Here is a 15041-nt window from a genome sequence, read left to right as displayed (position 1 = left end):
AATGAGAAAACTTAAGTGGCACCCATCTTGCAGGCAATCAAAATAGTGCAGGTACTTGGCAATATCAAGAGGTTAAAGTTCGGCTAAGCTTACTTGATTTATTGCTGATTCAAATCAGATTGAAATTTAGGTTCTAACTAATAACATACCTGACAGACTACTATGATTACTTGGTGACTTTTCAGTTTCAATGTCCAAGCTAAAATTAATACAGTACGAATGCCATGGTAAAAATGTCGGTATAAAAAAAATCCTTCTAGAGTTGTTAGTACTCCAAGTGGGTTTTTTTTGCAAAACTATACTTTATTCATAAAATCTGAAATACATGACAAAACATGTCCAATTACCTTGAAATTTACATTTTCTCCAAAGATCAAGATTCGCTGAGGTGCTTCAGTTCAAGAACACGACATATTTCAACATTTTCATGAGCGCAAAATTCTTGACAAACTATGTGGTTATTCCATAAAGTTACACACAGTCCAAGGGGTTTTTCCCGGTACTTGCCTGTGTATATTGGCTGAAAGGCCTTACACAGCAGCCTTTTCCCCATTGGTGGCAGCTGCCCCAAGCTCGAGTGCACCCCTCAGCATGTAGTCCCAGATCTTGGAATGCGTCAGTCTGCAACACCCAGTCAAGGACAATTCTTTGCAGTGGCAGATCACCCACAAAGCAGAGAATCCTGCGTCAGAGGTGTTTGGGATGAACCTCGACAAATACCACCGCATCCCTCTCCAGACCTTTGCAAAGGCATATGCCACTAGGTGATATGCGACTGTCTCCTTTCTCCCCCCCCCCACCCCCCCCAAAACTACTCAGCCTTTGAGGGTGGCAAACTTGCAGTGGTGCGGAGACTCTAGGCATGCATGAAGGATCTGACGGAATGTGGCCTTCTCACCACCAGTAAAGCCAAGTCTTGATACTGGTTTGAACGTTCTGGTGAAGAAGTGTTCTGCCAAATGACTGACAGTTCTTGCCACGGTTTACCTTGGCTCATGAACTGGTCAAACATTTAGGAGCTTACGCACTGACGATGGATCCAAGCAAAAGATGGCGACATCATCCATGTACAGGGAAGCTTCACCCATACCTCCGCTGCAGGAGGTATGTCAAAAGCTAGTCACTCCTCTTATGCCATATTCTTCCTGATGGATTCCTTAAAAGACTATACCACACACAAACAGGACAGAGGCGAGAGGCCGGACACCAGATTCGATCTGAAAATTTTTGATTCCCACCCACTGACTGAAACTGTACTACTGATGTGCGAGTAGAGCAGTTGGATCCAATTGCAGATTCCCTCCCTGAACACCATTTTGGAGAGCACATCCATCATGTAGGTGTGAAACATTCTGTCTTGGTTCAGGCTGATACAAGGCAGTTGTCTATCCTCCTGTCCTGTAATCAGGCATACATATTCCTGAGAAGCATGAGGCTGTCACCGAGATCTTCCTGCCAGCCACAGCACAGGTCTGGTCGGGGTGGATGATGGCCTTGGTTAGAAATTTTATAGTCCATGTTCAATAGTGAAATGGGTTGCCAATTTTATCCCCTTCCCCCTTCTGCTTGTAGATGAGGGTGTTTCGCTGCTTCTCCCCGTCAGGCTACCAACATTTAGACTTCAACTTGTCATCCCTACTTGGAAGACAACCTTTACCACATGCTTCACAGGGTCCCGGCAGGGATACCTGGACTTTGCTTACAGGGCAAGGCCTGTACGATGGTGCTACTTCTGTTCACATCAACTATCATTTGGTGGTCAATTTTCCTGCTGGATGCCCTTTCTGCTGCTAATCCTTCCGTACTATGCAGGCTTGGAACCAGCACCAATACAAGCTGGCTTGTCTACACTGGTGGTGCATTGTCTTTCTATATCCCTTTAAGCCACTTGCTTTTTGCCAGCTACCTGACCTGTCCTTTAAAATTTGAAATGGTCTCTTCCTTAAACAAGATAGTGGAGAGTACTACCAGTTAAAAAATGTCCCAACATTATAACTTGTTAACATGACTTAGAAACTCTCAAGTCTAAGTTGTGCAAGGCAGACAAAGCATTCTATTTTCTCCTATTGTATGAGCATTTTCGTAATTCAGTGTTGGGTGTAAAGTCCCACCAGCATATGCCCAGGTGGTGTCTGGTATCAAAGGTATCCAGTTCCCTTTCTTGGCATTTTTTCAGGTTCCAAGCCTCCCAACAATATAGGACAGTGGAGAGCACATTTGCATTGTAGAACCCAAGCTTTACTTTTCTCCCAGCTTTTACTGTTCCATATCATTTTCAGTTGGTTGAAAGCTGATTATACTTTACCTATTCTTGCATTGAGCTATGAGTTTATGGCGGTGCTTTGATTTTTCCCCTTTCCAAACGATGGCATATTTACCAATACCAGTTTTGGTGTAAACCAATTTCTATTAAAGGCACTTTAGCAACCTCGAGAAAAGGTGAACTTGGGGGTCATTTTATTCAAGAAGGTTAGTTTAATCACATGCACTCAAAAACAAGGGAAGGGGTGCTGTGTTGCTTTGTAGCCCCCTCACCGGGCATTCATACAATAAACTAAGAAAGATTTACAAGGCAGGACATAGAAGAATTAAAATGATGCGAGTCCAGAATCAAAGTCAGGTTTATGCCTTCACAGAAGTTGGCATGTTGAAAACTGATACTGAATAATTCAATTTTCCAGTAGAGATGACTTCCATAATGAAATGGGCAGAGATGAATCAGTCATGCAGATGATGGTACAGAAGTTCCAGTGGAAATAGTATAGATGGGGCTAGGCTTTCAAACCTGAACAGAGCGCCTTTTTCTGCACAGCTGTTTGGTAGATGAAAAGATACCAGACTAATTTGTAGAGCAAGACAATATAGCGGTTTCTCCCAGTTGGGGAGGTCATGTCACACGACTCCCACCTTCCCATTTTGGCTTTGACAAAAGGATGTATATTCCTTTGTCTGGACTCCTGAGATTGTTAATGTTCCAACCATTAAGAATTTGAAAGGAAGGTTGCACTTAGTTCTGGCAGACGATTTGGCTCCAGTTGGCCAGACTTGAGGTAGCCTTTGTACAATTCCCTTTGAATTTGGTTTTGCAGTCCACCGGGGCAATTAGCATCTTTTTAAAGATAACAGACACAAATTTCTTCGATACTCCAGATTAGCTTCTATTGTTCAAAAGGTGACAGCCAGAATATAAATATTTCATAAAAATATAGTGAATATCCATTGCAGTACACTTACCTTGAAAGGTGATGACAAGTTAACACACTGGAAAAAACACACCTGGTAAAGTCTTTAACAAACCTACTTGGGCCAATCCAGCCCAAGTGTAGAGAAGGTCAAGTGAAAATCAGTGTGGTGCACTCAGGAACAATAAATCTCGAGATACACAAACTATCTCTACAGGAATTCTCAGGGCAGGTGGAAAAGCAATTGTCTAGAGATCAGATCTGGATCAGGAACAGTGACGTCACTTTCCAAGGCTGGAAAGTCAAGTCAAAGACAAACATACCAAATGTGACAAATGGCAAGCAGATTTTTACACTTTCTTGCCATCAGCTTATCCAATATCAGTCTTCAAGCTAGGAATTTCTCTTTATTTGGCATCCCAGCAAGGATAGTTATTGCTATTGTAAACACGCCGGAAGCCTTAAATCTCACCAAACAGGTAATCTAAATAAATAAATTCTGATTCTACAAGCAACATTGAGCACTAATCACCCATAAATATTGGTTGCTCAGGGGTTTAACCACAAAGTTGACAACAGGCTGGAAGGGGGGTTTAAAAACAAACACAGGATCTATCCAAAAACGTGGAAAATTGCCCACAAAAAACAGGACAAAATTCATCTTGCCAATTACTGCCCCATTACTCTATTCTCAACCTTCAGCAAAAGGGTGGAAGGTGTCGGAGACAGTGCACTATCAGGCAGCACTTGCCCAGCAATAACCTGCTCATAGGTGTTCAGATTGGGCTCTGCCAGGGGTACTCAGCTTTTGTCTAAATATGGACAAAAGAGACAAATATCAGAGCTGAGGGAAGAGTGACTCCTGGATGTCAGGGCAGCATTTGATCAAGTGCAGCATCCCTGGAGCACCAGCGAAATTGAAGATTTTTAAAATGCATTTGTGAAACATGGGAGTCACTGGAGGGCCAGCATTTGTTGCCCATCCCTAGTTGCCTGAGCGCAGTTGAGAGTTAACCACATTGCTATGGCTCTGGGGTCACAAGAATGCCAGACCAGGTAAGGACAACAGATTTCCTTCCCTAAAGAACATTAGTGAACCAGATGGATTCACTAATGACAACCAACAATGGTTTCATGGTCTTCAGTAGATTGTTAATTCCAAATATATATATTTAAATTCAAATTCTATCATCTGCCATGGTGGGATTTGAACACGGGTCCCCAGGACATTAGCTGGTCTTCTGAATTAATAGTCTAACGGTAATACCACTCGGCCATCGCCTTCCCTATAGAAAGTCAATGGGAATTGGCAAAAGCCCCTACTGGTTGACATCATTCCTGGCTCAAAGAAAGATGGTTATGGTCAATCTTAGCCCCAAGACATGGCTGCAGAATTCCTCATGATAGCATTCTCAGCTCAACCATCTCCAGCTGCTTCATCAATGACCTGTATCAGTCATACAAATACTGTGGCTACAAGACCAGGTCAGCGGCTCAGAAGTCTGCAGTCAGTAACTCACCTCCTGACTCCCCAAAGCCTGCCCACTCTATACAAGGCACAAGTCAGGAGTGTGATGGAATACTCTCCACTTGCTTGGACGAGAGCAGCTTCAAAAACACTCAAGAAGCTCGACACAGACACCCCATGCTCACCTTAAAACATTTACTCGCTCATAACCAGCACACAAGTGGAAACAGCTTGTACCATCTACAAGATGCACTGGTGCAACTCACCAAGGCTTATTTAACAGCACTTTCCAAACTGAAAACCTCCCACCACAAAGGTAGCAGATGCATTAGAATACCACTACATGTAAGCTCTCTTCCAACTTGAAATTATAGCTGTTCATTCACTTGACTGGGTCAAAATCCTGCAACTCTCTCTACAACAGCACTGTGGGTGTTACCTAAATGCATGGATCACAGCAGTTCAAGAAGGTGACCTCATCAGTAACATCCATATCTTATGAAATAATATTTAAAAATCAGGAACTCTGCTGCTCTGGAGGGAAATGTCAACTTTTGTTAAAAGGAATATGGGTTTACTTTTGACAAAAGCAAATCTAGGTGCCTTAGCGAAAGAAGAATGAGGAACCAAGAGTAGATTTTGATCCTGGGGCTTCTCCAGGTATGAAGAGCAGAGATATACAGGTTATTTAATGAATTGTCAAGTTTCTAATTTGTAAACCAACAGATATTACATTTTTAACTGAAGTATTGCTATCAAAAGCAGTTTTGAAACGAAAAACTGCCAAAAAAAAAGCATTAAGAGAAGAGTTGATATTCAAAAGTGAAATGCAAAACTTTACTGCAACAGTTTGGAACAAAAGTCTAATTGATGCTCAATAGTTCTGCTAGCAAGTTCATAACACCACAAAGTGTTGTACAGTATTGCATTTTTGTACAAGGCAAGCAATGAAAGAAACAGTGTGTGTGTCTGAGGCAGTATCAAGTATGGTACATACATACATGGGCCCTAATGACATTCAACATAAAATTCTTGTTCTGACAAAAAGCAGTGGAAGAAATGATTACCTCATGTGCCACCAGTATAGCATGAGATAGACAATGCACAGTGTTCTAGGTTATGGAGTTCTTTCCATAAAAAATTCTCCACCCCTGTTAAGTGCTTTGAGATGTTTTATTAGATACCAGATATATACAAAATGTTGTAGTACTGCTTATGAAACCTTATTCCTGTACAAGTCACCATCTTCAGACCAATACCAATCAAGTAACAGCTGTATGGTAGTACAGTGGTTACATTACTGGCGAGTTATCTTGGAGTCATAGAGATTTACAGCATGGAAACAGGCCCTTCAGCCCAACTTGTCCATGCACCCCTTTTTTTTTAAAGCCACTAGGCTAGTCCCAATTGCCAGCGTTTAACCCCTCTATAGCCATCTTACCCATGTAACTGTCTAAATGTTTTTAAGACAAAACTGTACCCGCCTCTACTACTACCTCTGGCAGCTTGTTCCAGACACTCACCACCCTCTGGGTGAAAACAATTGCCCCGCTGGATCTTATTGCATCTCTCCCCTCTCATCTTAAACCTATGCCCTCTAGTTTTAGACTCCTCTACCTTTGGGAAAGGAGGCTGACTATCTAACTGATCTATGCCCCTCATTATTTTAAAGATCTTCGTAAGATCACCCCGAAGCCTCCTACACTTCAGGGAAAAAAAATCCCAGTCTATCCAGCCTTTCCTCATAACTCAAATCATCAAGTCCTGGTAGCATCCTAGTAAATCTCTTCTGCACTCTTTCTAGTTTAATAATATAATAGTTAAAAGTTTGAATCCAAGCAGTTGGAACATAAGTTAATTAAATTTAAAAGTTCATTTAAAAATAAAATCAGGCTCACTTTTGGGGAAGGAAATCTATCATACAAGTCTGATCAACATGACTCCATACCAAAATCAATATGGTTGACTCTTAACTCTGTTTTGAAATAGTCTAGTAAGTTGCACAGATGTCAAGATGACGACTCACAACTACCTTCACAAGGGCAATTAGGAATGGGAACTATTGGCCAGCAAAGTCCACGCTCAGTGAATGAGCTATAAGTTGGAGAACTTTACACCTTTGCTTCCTTTAAATATATAGAAAGATCCTAAAATAAGAGCACGGTAGAATTGTAAAAATAATTCACCACAGAATTTGGAGTGTAGCAACTGAAAAGTGGATTGAGCTGGGGTAAGAGGTAAAATATTCAATAGACCAGACTTTAGAAAAAAAAATTAGAAGTGAAGCAATTAATGAACAAAGAGTACATAAAAAGTTAAGGGTTAAAAGGTGCTTTGGATTTTTCAGTATTTAAGCTGTATACTGATTTTGTGTTGAAAACCCCCATCTGCAGACACTGACAAGGTTTGCCAGTCAACTCCTTCAAATCAGAAAATGAAAGTGCAAATATAAATAAAACCATCACTTACGGAATAGGCACCAATTAGGAATGCTGCATTAGCTCGTTTTCGTTGATCAAAGCTGGTGTAGTGGACAATCTTTTTCCTTGACAAAGTAAATGACTACGGAGGAAAAAAAATTATTCATGTTCAATCAAACAAATATAGTAACAAAACATCTAAAAATTGCAAAACCTTGAACTTGGCCATTGCAAGTACATTACGATGCAGTTTGGTTAAATGGGTTGTCAGTCTGCATTTTAAAAAACCTTCCAAAGATTCCCCATAACATGTCTTATACATTAACAGTCTCTTTTGAGTTCAGGTCTGGAAAATCAAATTAACCTTCCCAGAGAACCTGTGCGTATTAACTACTGTAACCATTTTGGCATTTTAAACCAAAGACACAGTTGTACAATACGAAAAAGGCTCCAACTCAGCAATTGTCCAATACAAGGTAACAGATAAAACGTGTTTACCTCACTATATTTCCACATAATTAAATAGCACTAGGCTGCCAACCTCCTTGATTATTTTGTTTCACTGATCATTTGCTTTTGTTTATTGTTCTTCAAAATTCACTCAAGAAGCTTGACACCATTCAGGACAAAGCAACCCACTTGACTGGTACCACATCCACCCCCTCCACCACCGACGCTCAGTCGCAGCAGTGTGTACTATCTACAAGATGCACTGCAGCAATTCACCAAAGATTCTTAGACAGCAACTTCCAAACCCACGACAACTTCCATCTAGAAGGATAAGGGCAGGAGATACATGGGAACACCACCACCTGCAAGCACCCCTCCAAGCCACTCACCCTCCTGATTTGGAAATAGATAGTCGTTCCTCAGTCGCTGGATCAAAATCTTGGAATTCCCTCCCTAACGGTATTGTGGGTCAACCCACAGCATGTGGCGTGACAGTGATTCAAGAAGGCAACTCACCACCACCTTCTCAAGGGCGACTAGGGACGGGGAATAAATGCTGGCCAGCCAGTAATGAATAAAAAACCATGACTGCAAAAACAATAACCTTTCCACTACCACCTGCAAAAAAATATATATATATTTTCTTGACAGGAAGACATGATCTATCCCAACCAGAGCACACCTAGCATCCAACTGCTCTGGACACCACTTTGTGTTTCCTGCTGTAATTGCTCCATATTACAAACAAGTGGTTTTATGAAAACAAGAGCAAAATTAGTGAGCAATTAGATTTGTGTTTTCTACCCCATGATGCATAATCCCACAGTGGTTGGTGAAGTACCATCTCAGAAAGAATACATTAAATGTATCATCTATGATGCAGCATAAAGTATGTGGAATAGGATAAATGCAGCAGCTTTTTGTGTGAACTGAAATTTATACAGGATGCTGAATGGAAGGTCAGCCAGGACAACATAGGGTTTGGAAAGAGACGGTCTTTACGATGGGAGGAAGCCAGTCTGAAACCTAACTCAAAATCAATAAGTTGCAAACAGTCCGATTCAAATTGCAAAAATAGTTGAGGTGGGGTAAGGCAAGAGTAAAGTTTATGGCAGGAATCCAGATGGAAGAAACTGCAATTCATGCAGAACTGGAAGTTGGGCAAGCAGTCTGACAGACAGTGGATGGATCAAAAGAGGTGAAGAAGAATTAAGGTAGAGCATTATCAAGCTACACTCATTACAACAGAATGACTTTCTGCCCATCAAATGGATTCAGTTCTCTGTAGAGGAAACCAATTATTCCTGTTCCATTCCTGCAGCAATGCGCATATCCAACTTCCATTAATCATCTCTATAACCACCATCCTGGTCACTATGACATGCTACATAAAAATGTTCACAACTATTGGCCAAAAGCTTAAATATGTTCCATAGTCCAGTATCAACAGCTACTGGCAAACAGTTTTTCCCTTGTCCACGGAAACCAGTCATAGTCTGGTATACTTCTATCAAATCTCCCCACCATCAAACCCATCTTTGCAGCTAAATTCTCTCGTCCCGGGTAAATTTCATCTGCTGCTTCTCGCATTCTTCCTAGAGTGCGCCAACCAGAACAGGATGCTTCATACAAGTTCAGCAAAATCTCCCTATTTCTGTACTTGTGGATCCCAAGATCTCATTCGTTTTGCCAACTCTCTGGTTGTATGTCCTGTCACTTTGCATGTGAACCCCCAGGCTTTAGAACTGCACCATTACTATCAGCCAAAACATATCACCTTACATTTCTCAATTCACAATGGCACAGTGGCTAGCACTGATGCCTCACACCGCCAGGGACCTAGGTTCAATTCCCAGCTTGGGTCACTGTCTGTGTGTAGTTTGCACACTCTCCCAGGTGCTCTGGTTTCCCTCACACTGTCTGAAAGACATGCTGGTTAGGTGCATTGGCTATGCTAAATTCTCCTTCAGTGTACCCAAACAGGCGCCAGAGTGTAGCAACTAGAGGGTTTTCCACAGTAACTTTGTTGCAGTGTGACTTGTGACAAAATAATAGCCTCCTAAATTGTTCCACTGAGGTTCAAAGGAACAGCACCTCACCTTTTAACTAGGCACTTTTATAGCCTTCTGGACTAAAACATAAAGTTCAACAATGCCTCTGCTACCATTTATTTTTCTTTAGTGACCAGATGTTAATGACTCTGTTGTTCCCATATACAGCACTTCTTGACCGATCTTGTTTCTTTGCTTGTCTTGCACCATCATCCCTTATGCCATTTAATCTCTCCCACTTTCCACTAAGACTTTTTATTTGGTCATTTCATAACATAAGAACTAGGAGCAAGAATAGGCCATCTGGCACCTTGAGACTGCTTCGCCATTCAATAAGATCTTGGTTGATCTTTTCATGGACTCAGCTCCAGTTACCCGCCCACTCACCATAACTCCTCTGCACCTCCTTCTGTGCCAGTATATCCTTTCTCAAGCAAGGAGACCAAAACTGTACATAATACTTCAGATGTGACCTCACCAGCATCTTATGCAGCTGCAACATAACCTCCCTGTTTTTAAACTCCATCCCTTTAGCAATGAAAGACAAAATTCCATTTGCCTTTTTAAATTACCTCCTGCACTCCTTTCCATCTTGTTTAAAAATTGTTACACCTCCAAGTACTCCCAGCTGACAAAGGGTCATCAACACGAAACGTTTCTTTCCCTACAAATGCTGCCAGGCCTGAATATTTCCTGCATATCTGTTGTTATTTCAGACTTCCAACATCCACAATATTTTGCTCTTTCCCAAATATCAGTATATTTTAATATGGACTACAACCTTCCACAATAAAACCAACCTAGGAGTCCAAGAGTAAATAGTTTAGCTCTGCTGTCCTAAAAATTAAATGGATTTCAAAAGAATTTACAGAATCATGACTTCTCAGCCATCATCTAAGCTGAATACTCGAGCACAAATCTTCTCCCTTTCCACATTACAACTCCTGTTGAAAACACACAAAATATGGATGTTTAACGATGTTTGCCAAATGTTCACTGTAGCCGTACAATGCACATAACTGAAGCACTAAATGTCAGAATTAAGCCAGGGTTACTGTTTGTTGTTGATGTAAATCACCTGTGCTTTGTTATACAATTGGTGACAGCCAAAACACAGTAACCTTATTGCTTAAGCCAGTTCTTAGCTAAGGCTTGGCACATTAACCAAAGCAGGATTAACAGAATTCCACTACAGATGCATCACCATAGAAACTTTCATCTAAACAAACTCAACATAAACACAACCCACCTTCCCCCATAAAAAGATCACACCAAGTTACAGAAGTTATTCATTTACTTGAAAGGAGTAATCTGCACTACTTCATTTCAGTGATGTGTGCAAGTAGCAAAACAATAGCTTTGATTTAATTACAGTATCAATTCTTTACCCCTCCTCACACATCCATAGGCTACACAGCTTCCAGCATTTCCTGTTCAAGAGCTCACAAATTTACACCCAAGTCATTCTTCTTCTTTTGAACCACAGGTTGATGTCCCATGTAGGATCTTTTTCTTAACAGCTGGAGCAATCCATTCTTCATTTCAAATATGGCCACACCTGTGTCATTTATAAAACTAATTACTTTATTGCCATTCTTCACAAATGTCAAAGCATTAACATAGCTTTACAAAGAATTTTGCTCCAGCAATTAAAATGTTGATGCCAAGTATGCCCTTGCTCCAAAGCCATGTGGCATAAAGTACAATGGTTAAAAGATGAACACAGAAAGTCAATCTAAAGTATGTGAATTATATAAGATTGTTTTTCCCTTGTCTAATCAGCCAAGAGTTTTTGTGACCCTTTTAAACTCAAATAAAAGTGTGCCATCTTAAATATTACACCCACCCAATCTACTAAATTGCAAATGAAAACCAAGCTAATTAGATTTTTAAAAATCTAAACTGAAAATGATATTAAGTACAACAGCATATCTGAACAATGCACACTTGATGCTGTTTCATAGCTCCTCAGCTCTTCGTCAAACATTTATTTTAGCCATTTCACAGTGCTACCTTTTATTTTTTTTTTAAAAGCACAACTCAAATTGTAAACAATCCAGTGACAGTATCATTAAAAAGGCATCAATTGATGACCTAGATAATTACATTGTATCCCATTTTGTCACTTATGAGTCAGTGACAGGAGAACACTAATATTCAAATCAGAGAAACAGTAAAGATATTAGTTGCTAATTTTATTTCCTGGACATTGCTCTGAGATTTATTTTTCCAAAACATCTCCCCTGTTCAATTTCCAGCGTAATTCAGGAGTCAAATTTTAGGTGATGGACAATCTGCTTGGTTTTTCATTTAAGTTATATTTATTTGAAAAGTCATCTAATACATCAGTCTTGGTTAATCGTTGTATTCAATTCAGCAGCACATATTGCAACTGGTTCTCAAAGTCATAATTAATATATTTCATCAGTGTGAAGCCCAGAATTACATGAGGTTGAGTGAAGAGTATCACAAAGATGATCTGCAATGAACAGCTAGAACCATAATTCAAGAGTCTTTAACAAGGTGCTGGGGGGTAGGTACAGGGGAGGTAGAACATAGAACAGTACAGCACAGAACAGGCCCTTTGGCCCACGATGTTGTGCCGAGCTTTATCTGAAACCAAGATCAAGCTATCCCACTCCCTATCATCCTGGTGTGCTCCATGTGCCTATCCAATAACCGCTTAAATGTTCCTAAAGTGTCTGACTCCACTATCACTGCAGGCAGTCCATTCCACACCCCAACCACTCTCTGCGTAAAGAACCTACCTCTGATATCCTTCCTGTATCTCCCACCACGAACCCTATAGTTATGCCCCCTTGTAATAGCTCCATCCACCCGAGGAAATAGTCTTTGATGTTAGGGGTAAGTTTTTCACACACAGGGTGGTGGGCGAGTGGAATCGGCTGCCGTCAGTGGTGGTGGAGGCGAACTCAATAGGGTCTTTTAAGAGACTCCTGGATGAGTACATGGAGCTTAATAGGATGGAGGGTTATAGGTAGGTCTAGAAGGTAGGGATGTGTTCGGCACAACTTGTGGGCCGAAGGGCCTGTTTGTGCTGTAGCTTTTCTATGTTTCTATGTTTTTCTAAGGACATCAAAACAGATGGGCTAGTATGGATTGACAAAGTTTTATGATTAAACTGGTAATAATATCAAATCTGGTTGAGGTCCCAAAACTCCTTCACCAGTACTCAGTCCTCCATTATACCAGCCACATGACCAACCCAGCTCCTTGCAACTTAGACCAAATGCCTTTGTAGTTGTCATCTCAGTTCCACTTTTCATGTCATATCTGTAAATCTAACCCAAATTGTCTACTTACACACTTTCTGCATCCCCATTGGTTGATTGTGAGCCAGTCAGAAGACTTGAAACCCCTCATCTTGGCCCACTATTTGGATAATATTCTTTAATCATACATCCACCATAACAAATGATCTGATCTTTCAACTATATAACTTTCCTTCAGAATTATTTCCCAAAAATCACTGACTTACCATCAATTCAAACCTTCAGCAGTTATCTCTAATCATTCCATCACATTATTTTAATTTTCTGGCTTTTACTGAGAAGTGACAAACATATCACTATGATTTCACAGCAGGTTTATCCACATATTTGTCATAGGTTAAATATTAACAGCCTCCATCTTAAATTCACACAATAACTTATTTTCCACCATACTTACTTTCAATTTCTTGTTAAGTTTGCAGCAATATCGATACAGTTGAGCCAAGTTGAGCGGTCCAAAATCGGCATAGAAACTGAAAAAGATATGCAGTGAGAGATAAAGATTCAATTATTGTTTCAAGTGGAGAAGCTTATCCTCTACCACTTACCTGCGGCCGGTATAAATAAATAAGAATCAATCAGATATACTATCATTCTTGAATAATCAAAGCTACCCCAGGATAAGAATAGTGTACTGTGTTCTTAATTTCCCTTGTGCTTCTAGAAGTCCATTAACAAGCTGTGGTCTCATATTATGCAGTGTAGTTACAGGAGCTCCTTGCACAAACTGCCCCCCGACCAGAAACTTACTTTTCATAAACTAGTTCCTCGTCAGTGCAGAAGTAATGTGTATTGACTGTACTTTTCGGCTTGTTTCTCAGAGTTGCGAAGTACAAACGATCTAAATTCAAAAAAAAGTGGGGGGGGGGGGGGAGAGAAAAATGATTAAATCTATGTCAGCAACAGAGCGCATCTCCACAACCCGAAGCCCAATGGCACGGCGGCGGGTCAATACGGATACTCTCACCCGAGACCAATGCTGCTGTTGCTACTAGTAGTAGTACTACAACTACTACACTCACCTTTACTGAACTCGGAGGCGCTGATCAGCTCCTGCTCCTCGGCCATTTTAAGGAGGAGAGGGAAGGGGGGGGGGGGGGGTGTCAGGAGGGCGCGCGGTGGAGGCCAGCAGGAGCAGCGCGCGCCCGGGACGGTTCCAATTTCAAATCTGTTTAAGCAAGATCGCAGACCCAACGAGCTCGCAGTGCCCCGGCTCCGGGACTTCTTCCCAACCACAGGAAAGTAGTTCGCCACCCTACTGAACTGTGGGCTGCCCGCTTAGCCTGTGCTTGTCACCCCCTCCCTACCCCCCCCCTCCGCGACTCCTTTGCCGTCAGCTCAGGCCAGTCCGCACATCGTCCCCTCCTCTATACACACACACACACACAGTCAACAGCAAGTCACATGCTAGCTGTCTATCGTTACCATGACAGTCGCCCGACCAATCGCCGGATCGGAAAACTTCCACAAAAGGGCGGGGCGACGGCGAACTCTTGGCGGGTGCTGACCTGCAGGGGGCGCGCCACCTGGGCAACGCGCCGCCTCTTGCCTTTTGGATGAGTCCCCCCACTGGAGCCCAAAACACGGTTGCCTAACACTAAGGCACCAGCCCAACAGCAGCTCCCAAGCCCCTGATAACCAGGTCGTGAACGCGAGGCATCTGCTCAAGACTAGTTGCTAGTTTCTTTATAGATGAAAGATCTATAAATTTAGAGACTGAGGCAATAAAAACATCAGTGATTTCGGAAGGTCCTTGGGTTCTGAAGAAAAGTCCTTGACCTGAAGTGTTCCCTATTTCTCTCCCCTCCAACTGTTGCCAGACCTGCACATTTTCTGTTTTTATTTCAGATTTCCAGCATCCACTGTATTTTACCTTTGTTTCAAAATAAAGGTAATCTTTCAATAACCTTGCTAAATTCTTTGAATGAATGATTGAAATGGCAAACATGTTTTATACATGGGCTTGAGGAAAAGTGCCATATAACAGACTAATGGCAAAATGCACTGTCCCTGCCTATCAAAGTAGGTAGAAAAGTGGCTAACAAAACATAAAACTGAGGGTAGGAATTAAAGGAAGTTTCTCAGACTCAAAAAGTGGGAAATAGTGTCCTGCTGATAGTCTTATTGGGAATAATGGTGTTCACATATACAAAAGTAATTTGGACTCAGAAATGTTC

The 15041-nt window shown here is 41.4% G+C and overlaps 1 protein-coding gene across 2 annotated transcripts in view; it reads right to left on the bottom strand.

Annotated features, from left to right (window-relative positions):
- Positions 1-14255, bottom strand: part of cdc14ab (cell division cycle 14Ab) — a 145247-nt gene extending 130992 nt beyond the window's left edge. The window contains exons 1-4 of one of the 2 annotated variants that reach the window (XM_078218227.1): positions 13887-14255; positions 13615-13705; positions 13262-13337; positions 7120-7212 (exon numbers count right to left, since the gene is read on the bottom strand). In XM_078218227.1, the coding sequence (XP_078074353.1) occupies positions 7120-7212; positions 13262-13337; positions 13615-13705; positions 13887-13932 (306 nt within the window). In that variant the 5' untranslated portion in view covers positions 13933-14255. The remainder of the gene's footprint in view (positions 1-7119; positions 7213-13261; positions 13338-13614; positions 13706-13886) is intronic. The other variant, XM_078218228.1, reaches the window with a different exon arrangement.
- Positions 14256-15041: the final 786 nt, after the last annotated feature.

This window comes from Mustelus asterias, chromosome 8, assembly GCF_964213995.1.
Source record: "Mustelus asterias chromosome 8, sMusAst1.hap1.1, whole genome shotgun sequence".
Lineage (NCBI taxonomy): Eukaryota > Metazoa > Chordata > Chondrichthyes > Carcharhiniformes > Triakidae > Mustelus > Mustelus asterias.
This window is presented reverse-complemented; position numbering and strand designations above follow the sequence as displayed.